The sequence below is a fragment of the Camponotus floridanus genome, unplaced genomic scaffold, assembly GCF_003227725.1.
Source record: "Camponotus floridanus strain SB8 unplaced genomic scaffold, Cflo_v7.5 scaffold14, whole genome shotgun sequence".
Taxonomy (NCBI): Eukaryota; Metazoa; Arthropoda; class Insecta; order Hymenoptera; family Formicidae; genus Camponotus; species Camponotus floridanus.
In genome coordinates, this window is record NW_020229259.1 from 1050043 (window position 1) to 1073911 (window position 23869).

The 23869-nt window shown below is 38.0% G+C and overlaps 1 protein-coding gene across 2 annotated transcripts in view; it reads right to left on the minus strand.

The window, feature by feature from the left end:
* Positions 1–7746: 7746 nt before the first annotated feature.
* The window catches only part of LOC105252926 (myosin-I heavy chain), a 35296-nt gene continuing 19173 nt past the window's right edge, over positions 7747–23869 (minus strand). Inside the window, exons 4-16 of one of the 2 annotated variants that reach the window (XM_011260593.3) lie at positions 22089–22341; positions 20104–20435; positions 19536–20018; positions 18538–19441; positions 18120–18372; positions 17946–17981; positions 16301–17357; positions 15619–16208; positions 15360–15549; positions 12962–14405; positions 12543–12817; positions 11804–12253; positions 7747–11710 (exon numbers count right to left, since the gene is read on the minus strand). In XM_011260593.3, the coding sequence (XP_011258895.2) occupies positions 11477–11710; positions 11804–12253; positions 12543–12817; positions 12962–14405; positions 15360–15549; positions 15619–16208; positions 16301–17357; positions 17946–17981; positions 18120–18372; positions 18538–19441; positions 19536–20018; positions 20104–20435; positions 22089–22341 (6501 nt within the window). In that variant the 3' untranslated portion in view covers positions 7747–11476. The remainder of the gene's footprint in view (positions 11711–11803; positions 12254–12542; positions 12818–12961; positions 14406–15359; positions 15550–15618; positions 16209–16300; positions 17358–17945; positions 17982–18119; positions 18373–18537; positions 19442–19535; positions 20019–20103; positions 20436–22088; positions 22342–23869) is intronic. The other variant, XM_011260594.3, reaches the window with a different exon arrangement.

A 23869-nucleotide genomic window follows, 5' to 3' on the forward strand; every position in this document is an offset into this window, starting at 1 on the left:
TGAAGCGAGAGCGCAGAAATCGACAGCAGCGTCAAAATCGTGCGAGTTATTAGCGGGAATCTCTTTGGTGCGTGCCTTCGTCGACGAGCCGCATTATGGGCGCGACTCCCAGCTCCAAGTTTGTAGCCCATCTCCACCCACTCCCTGGTGGTAACGCGGCTCGTCGGCGACGACACGCACCGACTCGGTGTCGTGATATATCGTCGTTGTTGTGTAACCGTACATTTTTATGTCCTTCCTAGATCTTAGACCCGCGAGTAAGAAGGAACACGCATACACGTGGAGGAATGGGAGGGACGTCCTCATTTCCCGGATACCGCGCGAGCCTGTAAATGCCAGCGCGCGCTTCGAGCCTGTGCAGGACTCGAAGCGCGGGTTTCTTGTGCATCTCGTTCAAGGACAATCGGGGGTGTCCAGGAAAAGGGACTTTCGTGGCCATACGTCGAGCATTTGTTGCACAATTTTTAGATTCCTATAAGACGTAAGAAGCACGCGCGCGACGTTGACGGTACACATGAAGAGCTCTTACATATATATATATATGTATAATATATACTTGAAGTGCAAGACACACAATGCTCGTCGCTTTCGCGTGTCATCATCATCATCATCGTGATCATCATCATCATCATCATCATCATCATTATCAACAACAACAACAACAACAATGGTCACATCGGGGCGAACGTTGTGGCTGATCGTTCCAACAGCTTTCGCTTGTACAGCAATAATTATCGACCAGCAAATTATAGTGTTCTAAGCGTAACAGGTATTGACCGTCCGATCGAGACCGTGTCGATACTTTTTTTTTCCGTATACATCTTCGCGTGTAATGTTGATTCACAGGATCGCCCCCCCGTGATCCGGTTCGACGACGTAATCGGGAATTTATCAATTAGCGTTACTCGTTCGCTTATGTCTGTCGGCGTTTTTTTTTTTTCTTGTCCCGTGACTTATCTAATATTTATATCTATTTCATTCGGCCCGTCGACGCGATAGAAAACCGTCTCGATGTAAAGGTACCTGATGAAGACGCAAGACGATCCATGATTGTTGATCTCTAATCATGTTTGACGACGTCACGAATGTGGAGAGACACGCGAGCGTTATCGGGACAATTAATGTCGATTGAAAAACTCGCTTCGAAGAGTATATCTATGATAAAAGAGAACGCTTTTGGTGAATGAGGAATCGAGAGGTAGCGCTCGAAGCTTCGTTGACGTATGTGCATTTACTCTATAAATCTAGTCAAAACGGAGATTTACAGAATAAGTCGGCTTTTTTGAAGATTCAAATTGACGGGAGGATGAATCAAATTCCAGAGGAAGGAAGAGAGAGAGAAAGAGACGGGTTAGTCCGGCCTACGCTTTAAAAAGAGAAAAAAAAACATTAAAGACGGTCTCGTGCGTTATTTCGAAAAAAAAAAAAAATTACAGCTATACCGTGTACCTACGTATTGTTACTAGTGTCTAGGATTACGATGTGTATATGTATCAAAACTCATAAAAGCAGATATCTTGCGGGCGTGGAGATGAGACTCTCCTCTCCTTGAACTTAGATATAATCGGCTGCAAATGCATCGGATGTCCACTTTTTGGCGCGCCGCGTTCCCTCGTCTCGACTACTAATTTATTATCAAATTAATTAGCAATTTATGGACTCGCGATATCACACGCGAATCTCGATGATCGCTGAACGGATTTCTCGACGAAAGAACAATTGCCGTCCTCAGCACATCGATTCGACGAAATCGACGTAACGTCAAAAATTCCCCTCGGATCTCAGTGAATCTTGTGATAAGCTCCCTCGAGAACACCTCGATAAATGGAATTGTTGCCCGTACGAGCGATGCAGTGATTTCTAAAGTTCAAGTTAGACGGTATCCTAACTTGTCGTCCTCGACGATCATCGAGAGAAGCGCTAGAGCGAACGAGTTTATAACAATGTACTTCTTTCGTTAAGTTTTTTTTTTACTTAATTTTTACTTGATTTTTCTTTCTTCGCGGCGTCGCATTCTTCTATTAATTTTCGCGACAGTGTACAAGATGTATTAAGTGCTTTAATTTATACAGTATTTCCCCAAGTTGCGCGTGTGAATTTTTATTCAAAGATTTATCGAAACGTTTGCTTGTTACGGATTATAGATCGGTAATTTGTTAAACGCATCTAACTTTCCCGTTGGGATGAGTTGTATTTTTACTTATGTATGAATGTACTTTTTGCGAGCTTTGTTTATTAATGAATTCTACACGAATCGACAAACTCGCCATTAAGATTTGTACATTAATTGATGGAATTTATGTACATTCTTTTTTTATGTACTTTCTTTTTTAGTAGTTAATACTTGTACTTTCGAGGAAGAACTATCGTTGCTGAAATATACTATTTATTTTGCTTGATATTTCGACGATAGTTCACGATGTACTATTCGTCGTGAGATTCTTTTGTAATGACTAGTCAATCGTTTAATGCACACAAAGAACTGTTGTTATGCAGGTTATCGCTATTTTCTTGAATCATCTGCATTTACCTGCGTTATATTCTATTTAGAATACAGAGAACTTGTATTACATTTGTTGGAGAGACTGAGCGTGCTTGAAAAAAAATAGATATATCGTTCCGTTCTTCGGGACGAAGAATTGAAGCGGCAGTCGCAAATGCGTGCAAATTTGATGTTAATATCTAAGTTTATATATATATACATATATATATATATATATATATATAATGCGTTAACAAAAAATAATATAAATTATAATATAAGAAAAAATGAGATAAGAGAAAATTAACATTGTTGCAATATAGAGTAATTAAGTGAGTAGAGTCTTGAGACTATTGATGATGGTACCTTTTTCCTTTCTAAGAGATATATAATTTGTAAAGATATATACATATGTACATATGTATGTATGTATAGGCATATATATATATATATATATATATATATATATATATATATATATGTCACACGTATAAAGCGCATTGTCACGTAAAGTTCTTTTTGTTTCTCCAGACCTGTGTTAAAATCCCCATATTTGATTTCAGTTCAACGATCTTGGTATCATTGTTTTTGGAGAGGGTCAGGCAGGAAACTCGAAGATATTAAGAATTAAGATAAGATAAAAAAAAAGGGACCAATGTCGCTGAAACCGAAAGAGAATATCCTGGATTTTATCCTGGGTCTGAGAAATAAGAAGAACCGCGCGTATATACAGTGAAATTCCGTGTATCGTCTTATGCCTGTATGCACGATGTGTCGGATAAAACATTCTAAAAAAAAGGAGGAGAAAAAAAAACGGGAAAGAGTCTGCGTTTAATAATCAGCACCGGGGCTCCATTTTGGTAACGTTAAGCGCGATCATGCTTGATGACGCCGTACACTTTGTAATCATGTAAAAACCGAAATTGAGAGAGAACAAGTAATCGCCGGGCTTAGAGAGTATAGTAATCATATAATTACAAAATGTAATTCGCAAATCGCGTTTGTAAGTCTCGAGGCGCACGGATGATTACTCTTTTTTTTTATTTCTTTTCGTGAACGAATCGAGCGGTTTTCATGCCATTTATTTCGTTTATTTTGAATCTGTGTTGCTCGGTAAAGGAATTAAATTGCACGTGCATTATACTACGCATACACACAATATCGTAGAATGTATCAGTAAACCGGAAATGCAAAACTTAATGTACGAATATCTTATTTTTCATACTTTTACACTTTTCGTTTTTTTTTTTTTTTTTTTTTTTTTTTTGTAAATATTTAAAACGATCTACAAATATATTTTATTGTTTTTATTTCTACTTTTGTGTAACATTAATTAATAATAATTATTTATCATGTTTTTTCTTTACATAGATTTTTTTCTTTATTGTCTAAAAATTATTTCCTTAGCACTTGCATAATTTTGCGTTTTCGATCTACATTTCATTAGAACTAGATTTGTTATCGAAAATAAAGATCAGATTATACTTGTGTCTATGTATTACTTAATATATAGCTTAACTGAATGTACCTTGCGATAATCGATTTCTTAGAATATCTCGCAGATTATATCAATGCACAATTTAATCGTTGAACCAAACGTACAACTTCCCTCGACAAACGAAATGGACAAAAAAAAAAAAATACGAGAGAAATCGAGAAAACAGCCGTCCGCAATAATCGAAGATATAGGAACCTGACGGGTAAAATCGAGCGAAATACTCTGAAGAAATAATTGGAAATGATCGCTGCATCATATAAATTGCGCTAACTTATCGTTAACTTTGTATGTAGCAAAATATATAAGATATGTATTACGTTATTTGTCGTTAAACGGCTTTGCGTACGGAAACTCTCGCGTATGTTATCTAAAATAAAAAAAGAGAAAAACGGGAATTGCTTTAGGAATACGTCCCCCCTCCAAATTAGCTCCGGATATATATATAAATATATACATATATATAAATATATAAAATTATGTTGTGAGTGTTGTTATATTAAATATTATATATTTATTATATATCTGTTATAGAGAGACTTAATATCCGCACTCTATTTGCGCCACACTTATATATATTCGCCAGAAAACCGGCGGAAACGTGACACACATTGATGCGACCGCATACGGAAACACAAACATGTATTTTTTTTATACGCATATAACGCAATGCTTATATATATATATATCCGATAATAAAATATCGCCTCCTGTTATTATCTCGCGCGTAATCTATTTTGCGTAATTTGCGAATAGCGTTTGTTAGTTTTTTGTACAGCGTTGTTATATTTGGGAGTGCAACAATGCCAGGGCCTCTAATCCTGAACGCGAATCACGCATACAGGTAATAAAATACGCATAACTAATCGTCGGGAGGGGAAATAAAGTGAAAAAAGGGGGGGGAGGAGAAGCGAGGAAAAGCGAAACCGAAGCCTCTTTTGCGCGATATTGTGATCTCCGTCAAGATTTCTATTTTTCTTTTCCCGACGTTCACACTGCGTTTATCGATCATATGCTGATTCTACATGAATTCTATACTTGATATGAATTATACTCAAGCCTATCTCGTCGCAATAGATACCGGTATGTAAATCAACGTACGTATGAGTGTGCGCGAAGAGTGGCCGAGTCGAGAGAAGTCTGAAAAAAAAAAGAAGTATAAATTATAGGTATATTTATATAAGTGTAATTGTGATAGAGAAGCGCGCGTGTAAAATCGGTGTCCTCGGAAACTTTATTAACGCGCCTCTTAATCGATTGCCATATAATTTATATAAACAAGATTCCGTAACTTTTTCTCTCGTCGCGCGAAAAAAACTTTGTGATCCCTTTACAATTTTACGAAAAGTTACTCAATGCGAATCTCTACTTGCGTACAAGTTGGTTGCCAAAATCGAGAGGCCCCTTTTGCACCCGCGCTGTTAAATTAGCGAATGTTGCGATGAATGAGCATTATCGATTTCTTGTATTTATATTTCGTTAACCGTAGTAAACATCAGTATATTAGATTATCAAGTGTTATTATCTGGTGCTCTAAAGGTGTGTTCCCTCCAGGTGTTTTCTCCTGATCCGTGTTTTACACAAGGACGTTGTTTTATTATGATCTCACATCTCTTAACAGCATTTTAATTTTTATAAATACGTCGGAGGGAATACGCGGCTGTCATATCGTATAATTAAATGATATATATATATTTTGTTGCATATGTATGTGTGTGTATGTACGTATGTGTGCATGGATGCACGTATGTATTTGATTTATGTAGAGTGTCACGGACTGGCGATCTACGTTCTATGTATTTACTCGTGTGAATCGATCCACGCGAGTCGTCAAATTATATTTTCTGCAATATTACGTTGTATTATTTCACGAATGTATAATATACTCGGCGAAACCCTAATGTCATAACTTACGCGATGGATGATCGTCGGTCTTGTGACGCGGCAAACGGCCGTTTCTCGCTTCTCGAAAGGAAGAAAAAAAAAGAAGGAAGAAGAAACTTCAGATGTGCTTGAAGGCAGACTGAGTGTGTATTAACGCTTTCGGTGTTTTCTTATATAGAGATAATCACACACAGGCTAGTGTATTAGAAACCACCACCCGGTGCACGAGATACCTGTGTTTTTTCTGCGAGAGGCATTTTTCCTCCGGGAAATTATTTCCGGAGCGGCAAATTGCTTTGTTTTCCAGCGGACACGCCATCTTTCTCTCTACGTATCCCTAAAGAATCTCAGCGATTTAATTGCAAGTGCCAAAAAAAGGGGAAAAAAAATACGAGACGCCAGCGAATGTAAAAAAAAACGACGTCCTCGTCGACGCGCATATGGGATACAAACACATGCATACACTCTTCTGTACAAATTTCACGGCGATTTGACGGGTATTTAAATCCGGCAGGCGCGATAACAATCTTTGACTAATGTATCAAAAATATATAATTATAATATATTATATAAATTACATTAATATTATAATTATATATTATAATATATAGGCAGATCTATCGTTAAAAATCGATCAGCTTATATGCATATGCGAGATATATAAATTATAATATGATGTATTTATATAATATTTATGCTGCAAATCGACACTATCGCGTTCTACGTAGAAAAACCATTCTATTCCGGCGTGATCACCCTGTATACAAGATACGAGTAGAATGCATTCGGGAAACAGAGAGGTGTGGAAAGTGGAGAAATTGAAAACGATCGAGTCGCGAAGACCCGCGATGTTTATATTAAAATCAGGAGGATGGGAGCACGTCCAAAAAGAGGTTGAGATTGACAATCGAAGGAAACAAAGTGGAAACATGCGAATGAAATGTTATCCGCGTCCACCTTGACGATTGTCGACTTGTCAAATAGATGTGGTTATTTATCGCTATAATGAATTATTACCATTTTATTATTCGTCGACTATTGTAATTACTAGAGTTATTGTTATTATTTTTTTAATTATAGTAATTACTGTGTTATTATTATTGTGGCGATTATTTAATACGAGAAACTTACGCGTGCACAAATGATTGCCTCTGTCTTTGCTGTCTTGATTTGGCTTCCTCGGTGCTGTGGCCACAAAGCTGTGTAGGATTAAACGAATGCAAGAGATACATATATATATAATATATATATATATATATATATATATATATATATATATATGTTGTAATAAAGAGATATAAAATATACTGGCACTAGAGTTAAACTGGCTCGTGTCGCACAAGCAATTACACGGGCAATCGCCAAAGGGAGCGAACACTGTTATTTGTCTGATTATTGTCTAAAAAGTCACAAATAAAAAGAAGATATAGATAATTATATATGTTCTTGTTTATAATTCTCTTTATTAAATGTCCGCGCGATATTGTCTGTTAATCTTGTGCATTAATATACATGCAAAATAAAGTGTGAATAAACTAATTCAATTTAAATTTTCGTATTTCTGAAGCTTAAAGTTGTAGGACGTGCAATTTGTAGGATTTTAGTTAGCGTCCACTTCTCTTATATGATTATTATATTCTTCTGATAATTTAATTTGAGAAAATTTTAAACCATTTATTTTTACCGATATCGTCTGTAATTTTGCAAAATTTTAATTCTTAAAAAATTGCCAAATATCAAGAGAATGCAATCGGATGCAAAAGTAAATTGTTTTTAAAATTTGCAATTCTGAGAGCTTTTAGAATTTGAAATCCAAGGATTCTTGAGTCACGCACGCATAAAAAAATGTAAAAAAATCCTAAAAATTATTTCTAGTAATTGCGTCAAATATATTACTCGTTCTTTAATTAAATTTAATTTACAAAAAGAAAGACGAACATACATAGACACACTGCAAGTACGCCAAAGACTGATGCAGCTTTTTTATGCGTTAAAACTTAAAGTTAAACATTCACGCTGAATTGCATATATATATTTATTTATTTATTTATCCATATATAATATGTATGTATATTTTCTATATAATACGTATAGGCGCGAATCTCTCTTGCACATGTAACAACGACGTTACGCGCTGATCTTCCATTCAACTTGTCTTGTGCGGCCATTTCTAAAACGCTCGTGCGCGCTCGCGAGCTCGTATCCTTATTTATATATATATATATTATAGTTATATATTTATATACACAGGATCTCTCTTTCGTTTTTATATATATAATTCAATAACATGTGTCAACCAATAACTTATGATTCGCTTAAAAGCTACGTGTATGGCTGGTGCCATATCACTTGAGTAACATGCATGCACGCGCGCGTATATTATTCTTATAATAATTAATCACAATCACTTGAAATCGCTCTCGCGCACACAAACGCAAACGTAAAAAAAATTTTTAACGCATCCGAGAAAAGTCTGAAATGTTTTTTAGAACTCAACTCAGACGATACTCGAGAGGTTTCGAAGACGTCTTAGGAGGATGTTGGAAAAGCCGAGTAACTTTCTTCTCTCTCGAAACCCTCGAGGGAATTTCTTCCTCTCGCGTTAACATTCTTCAGACGTCCTGAAAACTTTGATGATATCCGGAGAGCAAAGTTTTAAATCATTTCAGACACACATTCCTTAAGTGTCTCTTAAATTATCGCATTCTCTCTCGCATCCATACGTACGCAAGCGTCATATACGTCGTTCGCGCATCGTTTCATATATATATAGCGTATAATAACACGAAAACGTAGTCTCACTCGATTAAACGGCTCTCGAAGACTAAAGACTCCCAAAGCGGATCACAGTCTATCTCTGCACACGTCGAGGTTCCGCCAAACTTCAAGCAAAGATTCGAATCAACAAAGTCATCATCTTTCTCGCATTCCCGATAAGACGAGATCGTGTTTCTCTACAAGACCCTAAACATGTGCGAAAAATTTCGAAGGGTGATTCCTTGAGTAATTTCTTGAAAAAAAAATTATACACCAATGTCCTAAATACATATAATTTTCGAGTTACAGAGTATTTAGTTAAGAAAATAAGATGTATAATTTTGAAAAATCTATATCTTGATAAAAACAAAATTAAACAAAGTTATAGGAATTGTTGGAAATAATCATCTTTATATAATACATGAATCTACATCTCTTCTGATCAATTAATAAATTCAAAAATACTGGATATATTATATAGATTGTTTCCCATGAAACATAAAAACATCCTGTATATCATCCTTTCGCACATGTCACCGTTCTTGAGAATATCCCACAATCGAATAAAACTCGATGGTTTTCTTTCAAAACTCTTTAGTTATATACATGAATTTATATACGTTAAAATTAAATCTCTTATAAAATCGATAATGATAAATTGAACTCTTTCAATCAATCTGAAATACATATGTTAAATTAGAAACATCGCTCACTCTTGTTTTCTTTCTCGGTTAATTCGCACTTTTTTTTTAAACGTATTCGTTTTTAAGTGCAAAGAAAGTACATATTTTTTCGGGAAAAATGTTATCGCAGCTAAGATATCAGAGTCGAAGAGATTACAGACTATTATATGAATAATTATTACATTCGGAAAAGAAGCTTTCCGAAATAATCATTAAACGTGAGATATTTTTATTATTGATTTATACACACGAATGAATTTCATCTCTCGATTAAAAAATAAAAAAATAAAAAAAAATAAAATCTCGATTGGACGCAATATCGTAGCATGCTTGTTGAACGAATGCGATCGTGTCGATCTACATAACTGGTACACGTTATGCCTTATTCCTTTGTCTTTTTTTTTCTAAATTCAGCGATAATGATTAACTTTATACGAGGAAAGCGACGATATCAGGAAGATTGTCTAGAGAACGAAGAACGGAGTAATTCGATTCGTTTTTACGTTTGTCGCGCACGCAAACATTTTTTTGCATATTGTGTACATTTGTAGTACAAACGACATTTTAAACGCTTTAGTTCGTTTTAGCGAACGAGAAATATCTTTTTCGGATTTCGAGATTTCGTACAGTTTACAAATACGAATTACATTTCATTTGGATTCACGCATTGTAATTTGTTCGACGATATACAGCATAATTTTCGTAAATCGATGCTATTAAATATGTCAGATATATATAGATTTTAATAAATTGGTTCGAAAAAGGCAATCTTTTCTTCGGCGATTACCCGACAATTTCAGGAAATATAACGGTGACTCTAAAGAGATGGGATACGTTATTCGATTTTTAAAATCGCACAAATGTTTTACAGCAAAACCCTTATCTCACAGCTGAATTATATATTTTTATTAAATAATCTATATAGATCCCCTCTCTCATATATCGCGAGAATTTATAATATCAATAAATATTATAAGGTTCTGGCCGCCACTGTATATATTATGTTTGAAATATAATTATGGCAATTAGCATTGATACAGCAGGCAATATTCAGTCAAACGTTACACTTATGTTCGAGAGATTACGTTTTTTTGGTCGCTTTATAAGTGCTTATATGGTTTTCTTAATAGCTCTTTTCTCTTTCTTCGATATTATATTACCCTTCAATCGATATGATATGCCGGTGGGATAATTATTGACTGCCGGAATGAATAATGTATCGAACAAACGTATCGCTGTATATTGAAAATTCTTCGCGTTGCGTTATATTTCGTGCTGCGGAAATCGTTATCAAAAACGTGGCGGCGATCGCTCAGGTAAAAAAGGCAACAATGATAACGGTCATAATAGAAATAGAAAAATCCTCGGCAACTTTCCTCGCGATCGATATTTCTTCTAATGGCAGTTGTTTATCACGCATCTCGCTATAAATCGGTTATATACGCGGAGACTAAATCTATAGCCTTTGACGAATCTTTTCGTGATTCTAAGCTAATCTAATAAATAGTGGAAGAAATAAGTATCCCTAGGCTATAGCGTTGTCGTTTTCACGACGGTACGTCGTCGTTTCTCGATAGGCCCGACCGAGAAAAGCATCATCAAAGCCCCGGATCAATATTTCTACCTACCGTCGTCAGCATCTAGCGCTAAATGCAGCTTTTCGAAACAAAAAATTTGCAGATGCTTTTCTGATATCCTTACGATACGTCTCTCAGACCCTGTCTGCTGTCAGATCTTGTCTGGGTCTGATGTGCGAGGGGATCGACCGCATTTAACATTAGAAGCACGACGTGTATTTAAATGTAATGTTTTCTTTTCGCCACAACCTGATACTAAACGTCAGTCTACATATTTTAATCTCTCAAGGAATACTGCTAATATATAATTACAGGGAGCGCTTTATCGCAATGAACAAGACGGAGCGGTGGGTGGTATGGGGATTAAAATTATACAATATAATATGTATATATGTATATATATATATATATATATGTATATGTATATTAGAATTATGCGTATTCTTTGATAAAATAGATAATACCGCTGTGTGCGTATCTCGAGTTTATGGCACTTTATAATTATGGAACGTGCGGCGCGCCCGACGAAGATTCGACTTAGGTACCAGGTTGAAGGGAAACTATCTTATAATTTCCGCGAGAGATTTATCTAACCATTCTAACTAGCTTGTGATTGTATCACCGGAGCACCTCTGTGTAACATCGAAGCGGGTCGGGACTTTCGTCCGCCGGTCGTAGATGACGGCAGTGTTGCGGGCGGTTGCTGATGCTGTTGCTGATGCTGTTGAGCAGCAAATTGTTGAACGGTCATCGTCGAGTCTCGTCTCGGTATTTCCGGAGGCGATTGAAGCACCTCCATGTATTCCCGAATCAGATTCGCTATCTGATGAGCCTGGAGAACGATCGAAGTTAAATGACAGTTAGATACAAATGTGTGATTTAAAATTTACAATAATGTTTGACAAACAATATTTAATTTTCGTACCTGCGACGTGGTGAGAATGACCTTGCTCTGCTTCTTATCCGTACCGGTAATAATCATCAGACAATTAACGGCGGGCGTATAACTTAGAATACTGCTATATTCATAGGTACATAGTGCGTTTCTGGAACGATGCTCCAGGAGATGAAGACCCTGCTGATCAACCGCCAGCCACAGCACGCGAGGCCAATTCGAAGTAAACGATTGCATCACGTCGAAGATCGTCGCTCGATGCAACGGCCACGATTGGATCAGATTCAGGAAAGCCTTCTTTGCCTCGGGTGGCGTCATTCCGCGCAAGGATTGATGGTGCTGGCGCACACCGTCCACGCACAAGCACGGCACCAATCTTGATGGTAGGCAGTGGCTCGATATCGTTCGGTAATCTTGCTCCGATATGGTATCTAGGCAATCGCCCAATTCCAGTTGTGCTTGCAAAGCCGTCAGCATCATCTGTGAGCGATATTAATTTCGTGATACAAGTAGAAACAGCATACTAACAACACTTTATTAAGCTTAAAATTAAATTTTTTTCCAATTAATAAAAGGACAAAAGAAAAAATATAAACAAGGTAATTAATATAATCATAAGATAATTATAAAAAATATTAACTAAACTAATTGAAATAAAGTAAAGTGAGAGAGAGAGAAGATAAATAACGTAAAAATGTAATAAAAAAGAAAAGAGAAAGAAATTATGAAAAGAATATAGAGATGTTGTATTCCTAAAGCGATGACTCACAGCTTCTTTCTCAGTGATGGGAAACCGATCGGCGCGCAAATCATGTAGCACTTGATGATATAATAGTTCTTTCTCCACCGGATCATCTAGATTCATGTATTGATCTAGGAATAAGTGTTTCTTGAATAGGAAGAAATGATGCACGTGCTTCCGTTGTGAATTCTGTTGATTTTGAGATGTCCTGTATCGTTCCCATTTGGACATTACGTCGGCTATCTTCTCCTCAGGGATCAGTGATCGCTCAGTAGGTCCCAACACCTCGTAAATCGCGTAACCTGATATAAAGAATAAATGTAATAAATATCAGTCGAATAAATTTAGCACAAAACTGTGAATTAAAAGAAATAAAATTGAAAAATGTTGCAATATTTCTAATATTTAAATATATTCCAGTATTGACAAAATATAAAACGATATACCCATAGCAGTTTCTTCGAGTCCTATCTTAATCTTGATGATTTCCATGACGTCTCTGGCAGTTGCAGATGGATGAAACTCGACGGCGTGATATTGGCCATCCATAAAGTGGAATCGCGCGTAAATCGGTCGGCGATTGATGGTGCACATGATCTCCTCGCGACTCGGCGGCCATTGCCGTCTTCGGGTGCCCTGAGTCTTATAAAGGCACTTTTCCGCGAATCTCGCGTACTTGCCCTCCTCGGTGACGTAATCGCTGGCGCATCGCTTCAAATGTGCGAGCAAATATTTACGTATAACCTTTTGAGGCGGAAGGATGACGGAACATGCAAGCGAGAGCAATGCCCAGTGTCGCAGATTAACGCGATTGTTCGGATCTGGATGATCGGTCGTTTGCTTGATCAATTGTAGATACAATTCGCCCAACAGATTTTCTTTTCGTATGCAACGTTCCATGACGGTCTGTATGAGATTTACATGCTCATCTTCGACTCTGCGGACTGTATCGCCGTTTTGGCCGAGTCCCGCGTAAGTCAAAATCAACTGGAAGATACTTAAAGAGATCTGCTCGTCGGGATCTGGCAGTTTCGACAGACTCTGTGGTATCTGCTGCCTACTAAACGCCCAATAAGCGTATGGGAAGCCTTTATAGGTCTCGCCGTGATCGGCGCTTCCATGCTCTTGTCTGAGTTTCTCTATTCGATGCTTAGATAATCTGCGAAGCGTGTTCCTGAGAAAACCGCCGCCGGAATCCTGCGGTTTCCTCAGGATTTCCGAATCAACTAGCGTTCGTCGGCAGTTAACCAAATTGTGATAAAGCCTGATACGATCTTCGTTGGTGATACATTTGAGCTTCTTCGTGGGCACCTCATTTTCCGTAATCCAACCCGCCAGCGCCGAACAATAGCTGACTATCAAACTGCCAATCTCGTTTTTCTGCGGGGTTTCGAATACGAAACATTTGTGCGAACTATCAGGATTATGTCGCAATAGTGAAATTGTGATAAATGAGTCGCTCGGGTCCAGCATGATGCTCTCGACATCTTGATAACGATATTCGGACAGAACGAACTTATCGTCTGGCTTGATTAGCATGAGACCGTCGCAATTGATACCAAGAATCAATTGGTTGCCGTAAGACCAATATCCTCGGTAAGTAACGTTGAACATTGTCGTGCCGTAAAGAGGATATTGCATCACGCAGGATAAATATAGAACTTTAGCCGCTAGTTCCTTGCGCCCGGCGCCGTATTGTCGGTGTGCTTGCGCTATAATCGGTACCCAAACGTCGTCGCCGCGAGCGCGGCTAATTCTATAAGGTAGAAAACTGTCCACCTCGCTGTAATAATCCAGCCTATCGTTGTCCTTCGGATCTCCGAGGGATACTTGCGCCTGCAATCCTGCCAATTGCAGTGCCACTTTTTCGGATACCGGAAAATCGTCGCACTGGAAGAAAGATAAACGATAAGAAAATATAAAAGCTTCTTAGCAGACATTATACAGGGTGTTTCAGACCACCCGTACCACCCATTTAAAAACTAGAGAAGTAGTTATTTCAAAAAAGTAAAAACATTTTCTTTATAAATTGGGTGCGCTCTATCGAATGGTGATATTTTCAACTTCTGGTTCCGGCCGGAAATAGGCGATTCAGACTGGAAGTGCATTTTTTTTAATGGAACCCCCTATTTTTCATTGCATATTCTTGTAGCTTACCTCGAGAGCTTTCCAAAACACTATAATAAATTATTTTTCCATGAAGTACTTTTCGAATTATGAGGCTTGAAATCATTTCTTAATTTTACATAAACTATAAAATATCTTGTAAAATATTCATTTTTCGATTATCTTATCTTAATATTTTTATGTATAAAATAATGAGAGGAATCAATTGGTGTAAAGAAAACATACAGTTGTTTTTAAGAAAAAATATGGAATTGTTAATTGCAAATCACATATTTTTTCTTAGAAACAATTATGTGTTTTCTTTACACCAATTGATTCCTCTCATTATTTTGTACATTAAAGTATTAAAGTAAGATAATCGAAAAATGAATATTTTACAAGATATTTTATAGTTTATGTAAAATTAAGAAATGATTTCAAGCTTCATAACTCGAAAAGTACTTCATGGATAAATAATTTATTATAGTGTTATGGAAAGCTTTCGAGGTAAGCTACAAGAATATGCAATGAAAAATAGGGGGTTCCATTTAAAAAAATGCACTTTCGGTCTGAATCGCCTATTTCCGGCTGGAACCAGAAGTTGAAAATATCACCATTCGATAGAGCGCACCCGATTTATAAAGAAAATGTTTTTACTTTTTTGAAATAACCACTTCTCTAGTTTTTAAATGGGTGATCTGAAACACCCTGTATATAGCTTAGAAACTTCATCTATACCTTTACGACGTTGTACACCGCTTGCGCGTACAGCATATTGACTTCCACGGGATCCTGTGAGATCTCTCTCGGATTACGGAACAATCTTCGTTTGAAAACGAAGCGATTGTCACCGCTGCCCAGAGTAGCGTTATTACCACGTCGCAACGTCGAGAACGTCGATTGTGCCGTATTTAACTTGCATTGTTTCCTAAACAAATGTTTATAATTTATATAAAAAGGTTTCATTTCGAATTACTATCCAAATCATCACACTCACATTTCCCATGCGGCGATCACGTCATACAGATAATCATGAGCCCGCACATGTTCCTCTCCATCTGGTCTGCTCTGATAAATGGCCCAACCTTCTAGTGATCGAAGACCCAATTTCTCTCCAAGCTTGGCGACAGCATCGGCGGCTGTGTCGGTTGGATGTACATCGATCGCTTTTGTTCTTCCGTCCAAAAAGAAGAATCGGCAGACTATGGTGCCCAATCGTCTCATAGCAGCAATCTCCACGGTGGACGGTGGATGTTGTCTGCAAGATACCTTGGTATTCTTACAATTATCCACACACCATTGTACATACTGTCTCAGTTTGCCCTCGAGGGCGAGATTCTTCTTCAGGAAGGAGACGAAATACTTGTAGAGTAGTTTGCTCGGTTGGAAGGCGACGATCGCCAAGCATAACAACAACCACACACGTTCCGCCCATTCAGTGTTGGGATTATTGGTCGCCTGACGCATGCTTTGCACGTAAATTTCGTCTCTCAATTCTTCCCGTTCGATCCCATAAGCGATGATACTTTGGATGGTGGCAATCTCTTGGTCCAGTTTCATTTCGCCGCGTATATACTTGCACAAATCCTGAAAGGAGACAATGAATATGTTATGTAAATATATTTTTTTAATTATATACATTATTTAAATTAATTAAATAATAGTAAATATATATTTACCCTGAATACAGAACATGCAACGTTTACGTTATCGGGATCATACATATGAATATGCGAATTCGGAATACTAGATCCTTTGTAGTACGTGACCATCTCGTATTTCGGGATGTACTCGATGCTCTTGCCACGCGACTTTCTGGTCAACGTGGCTATTATGGTGCCTTCCGGTGAACGTTCATGACTGTTGAAGTAGTTTTGCGCAAACTCGACGATATCGTGATAAGTAGTCTCGTTCTCCTGTTCCTTCTTATCCTCGAGTTCTTGCAATTTTCGTTCCACACGGCACTTGCGTCGCTGCTCACGCTCAACCGGCAACTGCTGTGACGTTTGTGATTGCGACTGCGACTGATCGTGACCGTTTTGTTGCGCCTGAGGTATCATTGTCTGATGATGATGATGATGATGATGATGCGGATGATGATGACCGACAGAACTCGTTGACTCTGGTCTGGATGGCGGGCTACCAGCCATTTCTTTAGTCATTTTGTTGCTCGAGGACAAAGAGCTGCAAGTTTCCCCGTTGACCATTTGACCAGGACTATGACTGCCGTTGTGGGAGATCGGACTGTTGAGATCATTCTCTTCGCGCGGCAGCACAGACTCATAAATCGGTTCGCCGTTGTCATCCGACGAGTCGCCGTTCATCGCTAAAGGTGGCGCCGGGGGAGGTGGCGGTGGGGGTGGTTCCGTGGGTTCCGGAAGACTCGGTTGACCGAGTTTGTTAGTGCTCAAGTTACTCGCAGGTAATCGTTGTTGCGGAGATGTCACTTCCTGTCCATTGACAGGAGAAGTGACTTTCGATGACTCGGCAGCCTTGGAATTTAATTCCATCTCTTGTTGGATGACAGTTTCTAATTCTACGTCCAGATCCTCGACCAGTTCGTCCATCTGCTCGCCAATTTCCTCGATAATCTGATTGCTCTTGGTCGATTGTACGTCGGATAGAAAGGAGAATAGATTGTCGAGGTCTACCGATTGCAAGTCTGACGCGGCAGCCATCTTCGAGTTCATTTGCTCGGCCATCTGCGACAGGGCGGCAATCTCTTCCTGCGCTTTCCTGTAAAATAAATTATATTGTACAATATGATCGATTAATATTCCCAGAGATGCAAGTGCTGCAAGTGTTACGAAAATCAAATAAATTTCGTGTAAGGGTTTATTCATAATTGTGATGCATTTGGTGCAATAATGCGTAAATAAGAAAATATGTAATCTTAAAATAACGAATTTAAAAACTTTAGAATACGATTCAACAATGATACAGATTGAGTAAATATAAAAAGAAAGAAATGAACTATAGATACAAATAATCTAACATAACAGCTATAAGATTTATGTGTAATGATTATTATAATTATGTGATGTTTTTTAAATATTAAAAAAAATTTTAAATATTAAAGTTTTGAACTTTACGCTGCTGTATCTTTCTCGTTCTTGCTTTCTCGATTAAAAATGCCTATTATTTGAATGTGTAACGTTTAATATCACAATCGATGTTTATATTGTTATGCTCCCTCGTCCATGTATTAAACTAGGAAGCGATAACGCTTGCGAACGTTGAACTACACGCAACGATACTTGGCATGCAACGAACGCGTGCCGTTATACGCGCACGTCACACGAGCTTCCGTCATTGACAACTTACCCAGATTCCATCCCGACAATACCATTGTACTGCGTGCTACAAAAGGTACACAAGCCATTAACGCACGCAATCGATCGCACATAATTAATCGATTGCATCGATTTTATACGAAGATTACTATTGTAAGCAAAGTGGGTTGAGAAAAGCGAACAGAATCCCTTTTTCTTTTCGTACCTCTGGCTTTCCTCCAACGCCTTTTTGTCCTCCATCAATCTTCGTTCTTTTTCTAGCCGCTCCCTCTTTCTCATTTCCTCGTCGACTCGTCTCATTTCACGCAGCGCAGCAGCCACCTCTCTTGCGAAGACGCCTCGCAAATGACTCTGAATCACTATAGCAGCTCTACGTTTCCTGATAAACATTATTCGCAGTTTCCAGCCGCGATAAGCGTGTTGAACTTTGAGTGCCGCCTCCCTTATACGCTTGTATTCTGTCAGAAAGAATGTACAACAATTATAATAATTTCCAAATAAATAAAGACAAATAATAATTTTATGTAAAAAAGCAATTCTATATTAAATTGTTTCTAAATAAAAATTAAAAAAGGTTATAATAAAATTATAGTAAAATAAAGATTTATGAAAAGGAAGTGTACCTCGTCGTTTGACATATCCTCGCCAAACTTTCTGTATTACGATGGCATTTCTGGTTACCATCTGATTTCTAGAATCCTCTAGAGGCTCGTGGACGTAACTTCTTAGAAATACTTTCGTCCGGCCAATCTGCCACTCGGTTTGCGGTATACCTTGTTTACTGATCAGATATTCGGCTGCCTCCTTTTCGTCGCAGGAGAGGGATGCTCGACCCTTGTCTAAACAACGATATCTCGCGACAAAGTCGTGGAAGGTCATGTGTATTGGAAAGCCCTCTTTACGTATGCGTATAATATCCAGCATGCCGAGATATTTGAGTTGGTCTAGGACAAGCTTCTCATCGTAGTGATTGGCTATCTTTTCCATGTTCGGTTTGATGCAACGCGCGTACCACGGTGTTGTTGCCTGTAATACGTCTACCAAGGCTTGCAACTGATGTCGAAAGGAGTCACAAAGAGTCGGTTTGCCTTTCGACGTTCCTCGTGACATTGTCGTGGTCGCGCCACCGGTTGCACGTGCAACGGTGTATCCCAACAGATCTTGATAGACGGAAATTTCCTGGACGAATTCGTTGGTGCTCCTAGACATGAAATCGAAGAACACGTCCTGTTGAACGTCTCGATTCTTATCGACGAAACCCTCGACGGTGTACGTCACGCAGCCCGCGTAGTGTTTGACTCCGAATTCCTTTTCCCACTTTCGTCGATCGTCTCCTTTCACGTAGCACGGATGGCTTTCGAATTCCGCATGCAAGTTTGTCAGATAGGCCAAATCCGAACCCTTCGGCATATGGCATTGTTCGGTCAACAATTTAAGAACACATCGTGGAGGCTTTTCGATCAATTCCAGGCACATTGTGTTGTCCGTGAACGTGATGTGAGAATATTGAATCTCCTCTTGGCGGTACTGAAAGCAAATTTATGAGAATAGGAACACTTCTTGTTGTACAATATACGAAATCTCTAAAGAATAGAATAATAGAAGAATAGAATAAACTTACAAGTTCCTGTTCCAACGCGAAGACATAATGATTGAAGAACTTGTGCAGTTTTTCATTCGTATAATTGATACAAAGTTGCTCGAAGCTGTTTATCGCAAAATTCTCAAAGCCAAAGATATCGAGTACTCCGAGAAATCGCGAACTATCCTGGCCTGGATTCGTGCAATTGTTGATGTGATTGATAAGCCATGCGAAAGTGCGCGAATAGAGCGCCTTTGCCATCGCGTGCCTGTTCTCTCGTGCTTCCTGCACCTTCAGCGGAATCTCGGTTATATTACCACGAACATTTATCTGCCGTATCAACACCACCCTGGTGAGATCCTCCACCTGAAGACCCAATAATGGCGCGACCGTCTCGATTATGTTCCTGTCCTCCGTCGACAATTCGCATCTTTCGCCGTCGATGTCTTCGAAGCTTAAATTTCCAAGCCACAAGATGGCCGATAGTACCCGGAAGATGCCTTCGCACATTTCCGGCGCGACCTACGTGATGCGAGAGGGAAGCAATTAATTATTTGATGATAATAATAGGAGTAAATTTCTCCCAACGCGAGAGCAATAGCCATACCTGAAGCACATTGAAAGCGAGCCTGAGAGCGTCGAGTTTCTTAGAGTCAGAAATTCCGTCGATCTTTACGCCTGACTGATTGAGATATTTGTAATGACTGGCCGGTCGTAGTTTATATTGCTCGGCGAATTCCTTGTCTCTCGTGCCAGCCTCAACCAGCTTATAAAATACGTGATAATTGCGCTCCTCCGGGCTCTGAAAAGTTATACGGCTCTGCTCCAGCAGATAATCCTGAATGATGCATCCCTTGATCATCCATTTGTTGTCGAAGCACACCTGCATGAACTTGCCAAAGCGCGAACTGTTGTCGTTTCGCACCGTCTTCGCGTTGCCTATTTTCAACAAATTAAATTTATTTTCTCGTTAATTGACATCAACTCCGTCTGTTTCTAAAATATCGGAGAATCTGAAATTCTCAGCAAGAGATTTTCCAGATTCGTTAATAAGTAAATATTATTCTTAAATATGGAATTCGAACGAAAACGAGGATAAACGCCAAAAATAAATCGGACTTGAAAAATACATCGTTATTCCTTGAAATGAATGAAAGATACCAGACAGACGTGTTTTATTCATAAAACCTCTTTGCCTCGTGACCCATTTCGTTCCCCTTGCTGTTGCATTTAACACCTGAGTTACTGCCACTCGTAGCTAGGACTGATGAATCACGACTTCATTTACTTCCGAATACGATTATAATGTATCCTATTGTGTATCTTTCTACGGATGAAACGCCAATTGTTGTTTAATCGTTTACCGTAAAATTATTTTGGCAAATAAATACTTGACTTATTTTTAGTCCATTCTCTCTTGATATTCTCACAGTTTTACATGTCATTATGTATAAAATGTTCCAAATTATTCTTAAGCGAATTTCTCTAAACAGAAATCTAAGTAGAGGCTAACTCGAAATTAATTTCTTATTAATAAAAATGAATGATTATAATTTATTACAGATATTTAATCTTAATAACACATCTGTATGATGTTAAATTTAAAATTATAATATATATAGAGGCTAACTCGAAATTAATTTCTTATTAATAAAAATGAATGAATATAATTTATTACAAATATTTAATCTTAATAACACATCTGTGTGATGTTAAATTTAAAATTATAATATGCGATGCTAAAAATAGCTTCCAACACATCCTATTTTTCTATTAGTATAAAGACTAATCTCTTAACAAACTTGCTGCAATAATATGCGATGCTAAAAATAGCTTCCAACACATGCTATTTGCCTATTAGTATAAAGACTAATCTCTTAACAAACTTGCAACGTCATATAATGGTCAATTAAGTCCATCATACGGGCCATATCATTCAAGTTTCATCACAATATAATCAAGAAACTGCTATCTCATTTACTTCAATTTTTAATTATTAATTTAATGAGTATTAAAAGACTTGATCGATTACATTTTGATAGTACACAGAAAAAAATAAATACTGTATTCAAGTAAATATTATTTATTTTAAGTATATCATAAGTTTGTATATCAAATAAATCATAAGTTCACCACAAGCATTAAATTTAATTGAATATATTCTGAATTTTAGTAAGTGCAGTATTTTAGTCAAGAATATTAAATTAAAACCAAAATTTGGTTTACTTATTACAAGTTGACGTAAAATAAGTTTGATTTTTCGTAAAATAAATTCTTCTTTTGTGTACATGATAATGAGATTTTCTAATACTTGTGATGAGTATATTTTACTATTATCAAGATTATATTCTTTGTTGAAGAAAACTATTACTTAAAAAAAAAAATGAATAAACTGCCTAATAAATAAATAATCGCTTTTCTTGACAGTAGAATGATATTTTTCTCTATGTATTACTCGAGGCAAAGGTTCTTGAAGCAAATGTTCCTTGGGATCGCGATAAATTCTTGCAGGATTAGAAGGCCCAGGAAGTTCGCGACCACAACTTTTCGCGTCTGAACGAGGATCGCGCGGATGTTATCAATGGATGTTACCGAATGCCTCGAGGATGGTATTGGCCTCCAGGATCTGCTGCTCCACCCACGTGTCGACGTTGCTGGTGACCGAACACAGGTACTGCAGGATGAATTTGGTGGTCTCGGTCTTGCCGGCTCCGCTCTCGCCCGATATCACGCAGGACTGGTTGCTCTGGGTGTCCTGCAGGGACTTGTACGCCGCCTCCGCCAGGGCGAACACATGCGGCTCCAAGGCGCCCATTTTCTGCTCGTGGTATCGATTCACGTACTCCTACGAAAAGACATGCCCTTTTCGTGAAACGAGTTCCGGCTGTTAACGAGGTGCCGTTGCTTTCCTCGACCTCGCAAGAATGGGTGGTTCTAAAAGCTTCGTCCGATTCGAGAATAGCGTTCCCGCTGAAAACGAGAAGCGGATGCAATCTATTCTCCTAAAGTGGAAAAAGCTTTATAGACAGTTTATAGTACGGCAAATGATGTTTAAAAAGGTAGACGTGTTTCATTATAATAATTATTTTTTATATTTTAAATTATAAGGATTTTATTTTATTATTTTATAATTCGATAAAAGTCTATAAAATTTCGCTGTATCAATGTAGGATGAATTTATATGCCAATCCTCTCTGCAGGATTGGCATATAAAATCCTTATAATTTAAAATATAAAAAATAATTATTATAATGAAATAATTATTATATCCTAAAATATAAAAAAAATCATTGTTTAATTTAATTATACAGGATGCTTCTCTCTAAACATGAAAAAGTTTCGATGGGTGATGCCTTGAAGATTTCTCGAAGAAAAGTTTACGCATCTTGATGCTTTAAACGACGTAATTTTCGAGATATAGATGTTAAAGTTTTAAAAATATCAGTGTATCTCCTAATCCTTAGATAGGTCGAACAGGATTTCAACCTTGGTCCCTCCGGCCTCCAGTATCGAATCCCCTGGATTTATTTTTCCGAAGTCATAAATTTTTTAGTTTATACCACTCCGATTGAAAATATCGATTTAAGAAATCGCATGCCATGCACACCATGTGAAAAAATTCACGATATATCTGATATTTTTATATCATTCATATTCGCCAATCATTAAGAAGGAGAATGCATTCGTAGGCGTTTTTAACAATCTTTAATTTTGTTTCATTTTATTTTTGTCAAAATATATTTTCTGAAGTGCCATTTCTAACTTTGAATACCTTTGTAGCTCGAAAAGTATACTTAAGATACTGGTGCATGGGAACTTTTCTTCAGGAAATTACCCTCCGAAATTTTTCACGCTTGTTTAGGAACACCCCCATATGATTCGATTGAGAAATAGAACGTTTCTAAAATTATTTTTCTCGCAAAGATGATAAAATTTCTTTATATACGATATTAACTTCGCATGATTTACGAGATAGCCCCATTTCCCGGCATCAAAATGTAAACGCACGCGGGTGGATTTTTTCGCCTTTCTTTGCTCTCATGTCAGCGAAAGCAGAGAGATTAAATAAATACATATTATCCTCCGTGTGCCGTAATCATCCGCGATAATCCGATAGGAGTCTGGAAATATGTGGCGAGTGTAGCCCATCAGCCCCGGTAACCCGATTAATCGCGACGACATTCGATAGGCGCATGCATCGACGACCGAGTTTCCCATCATGACCCCTGTTCGCCTTCTCCCCCGGGACACGGCGTGGTGCACGCGTACATAAACGAGCTCTCCGCAGTTGGTCTCGCGGTCCAAGTAGTAGTGCAACCCAGTTTCGCGTCGGACCTCCCTCCCCAGCCGGAACGCCAGCCGAATGCGCTCGC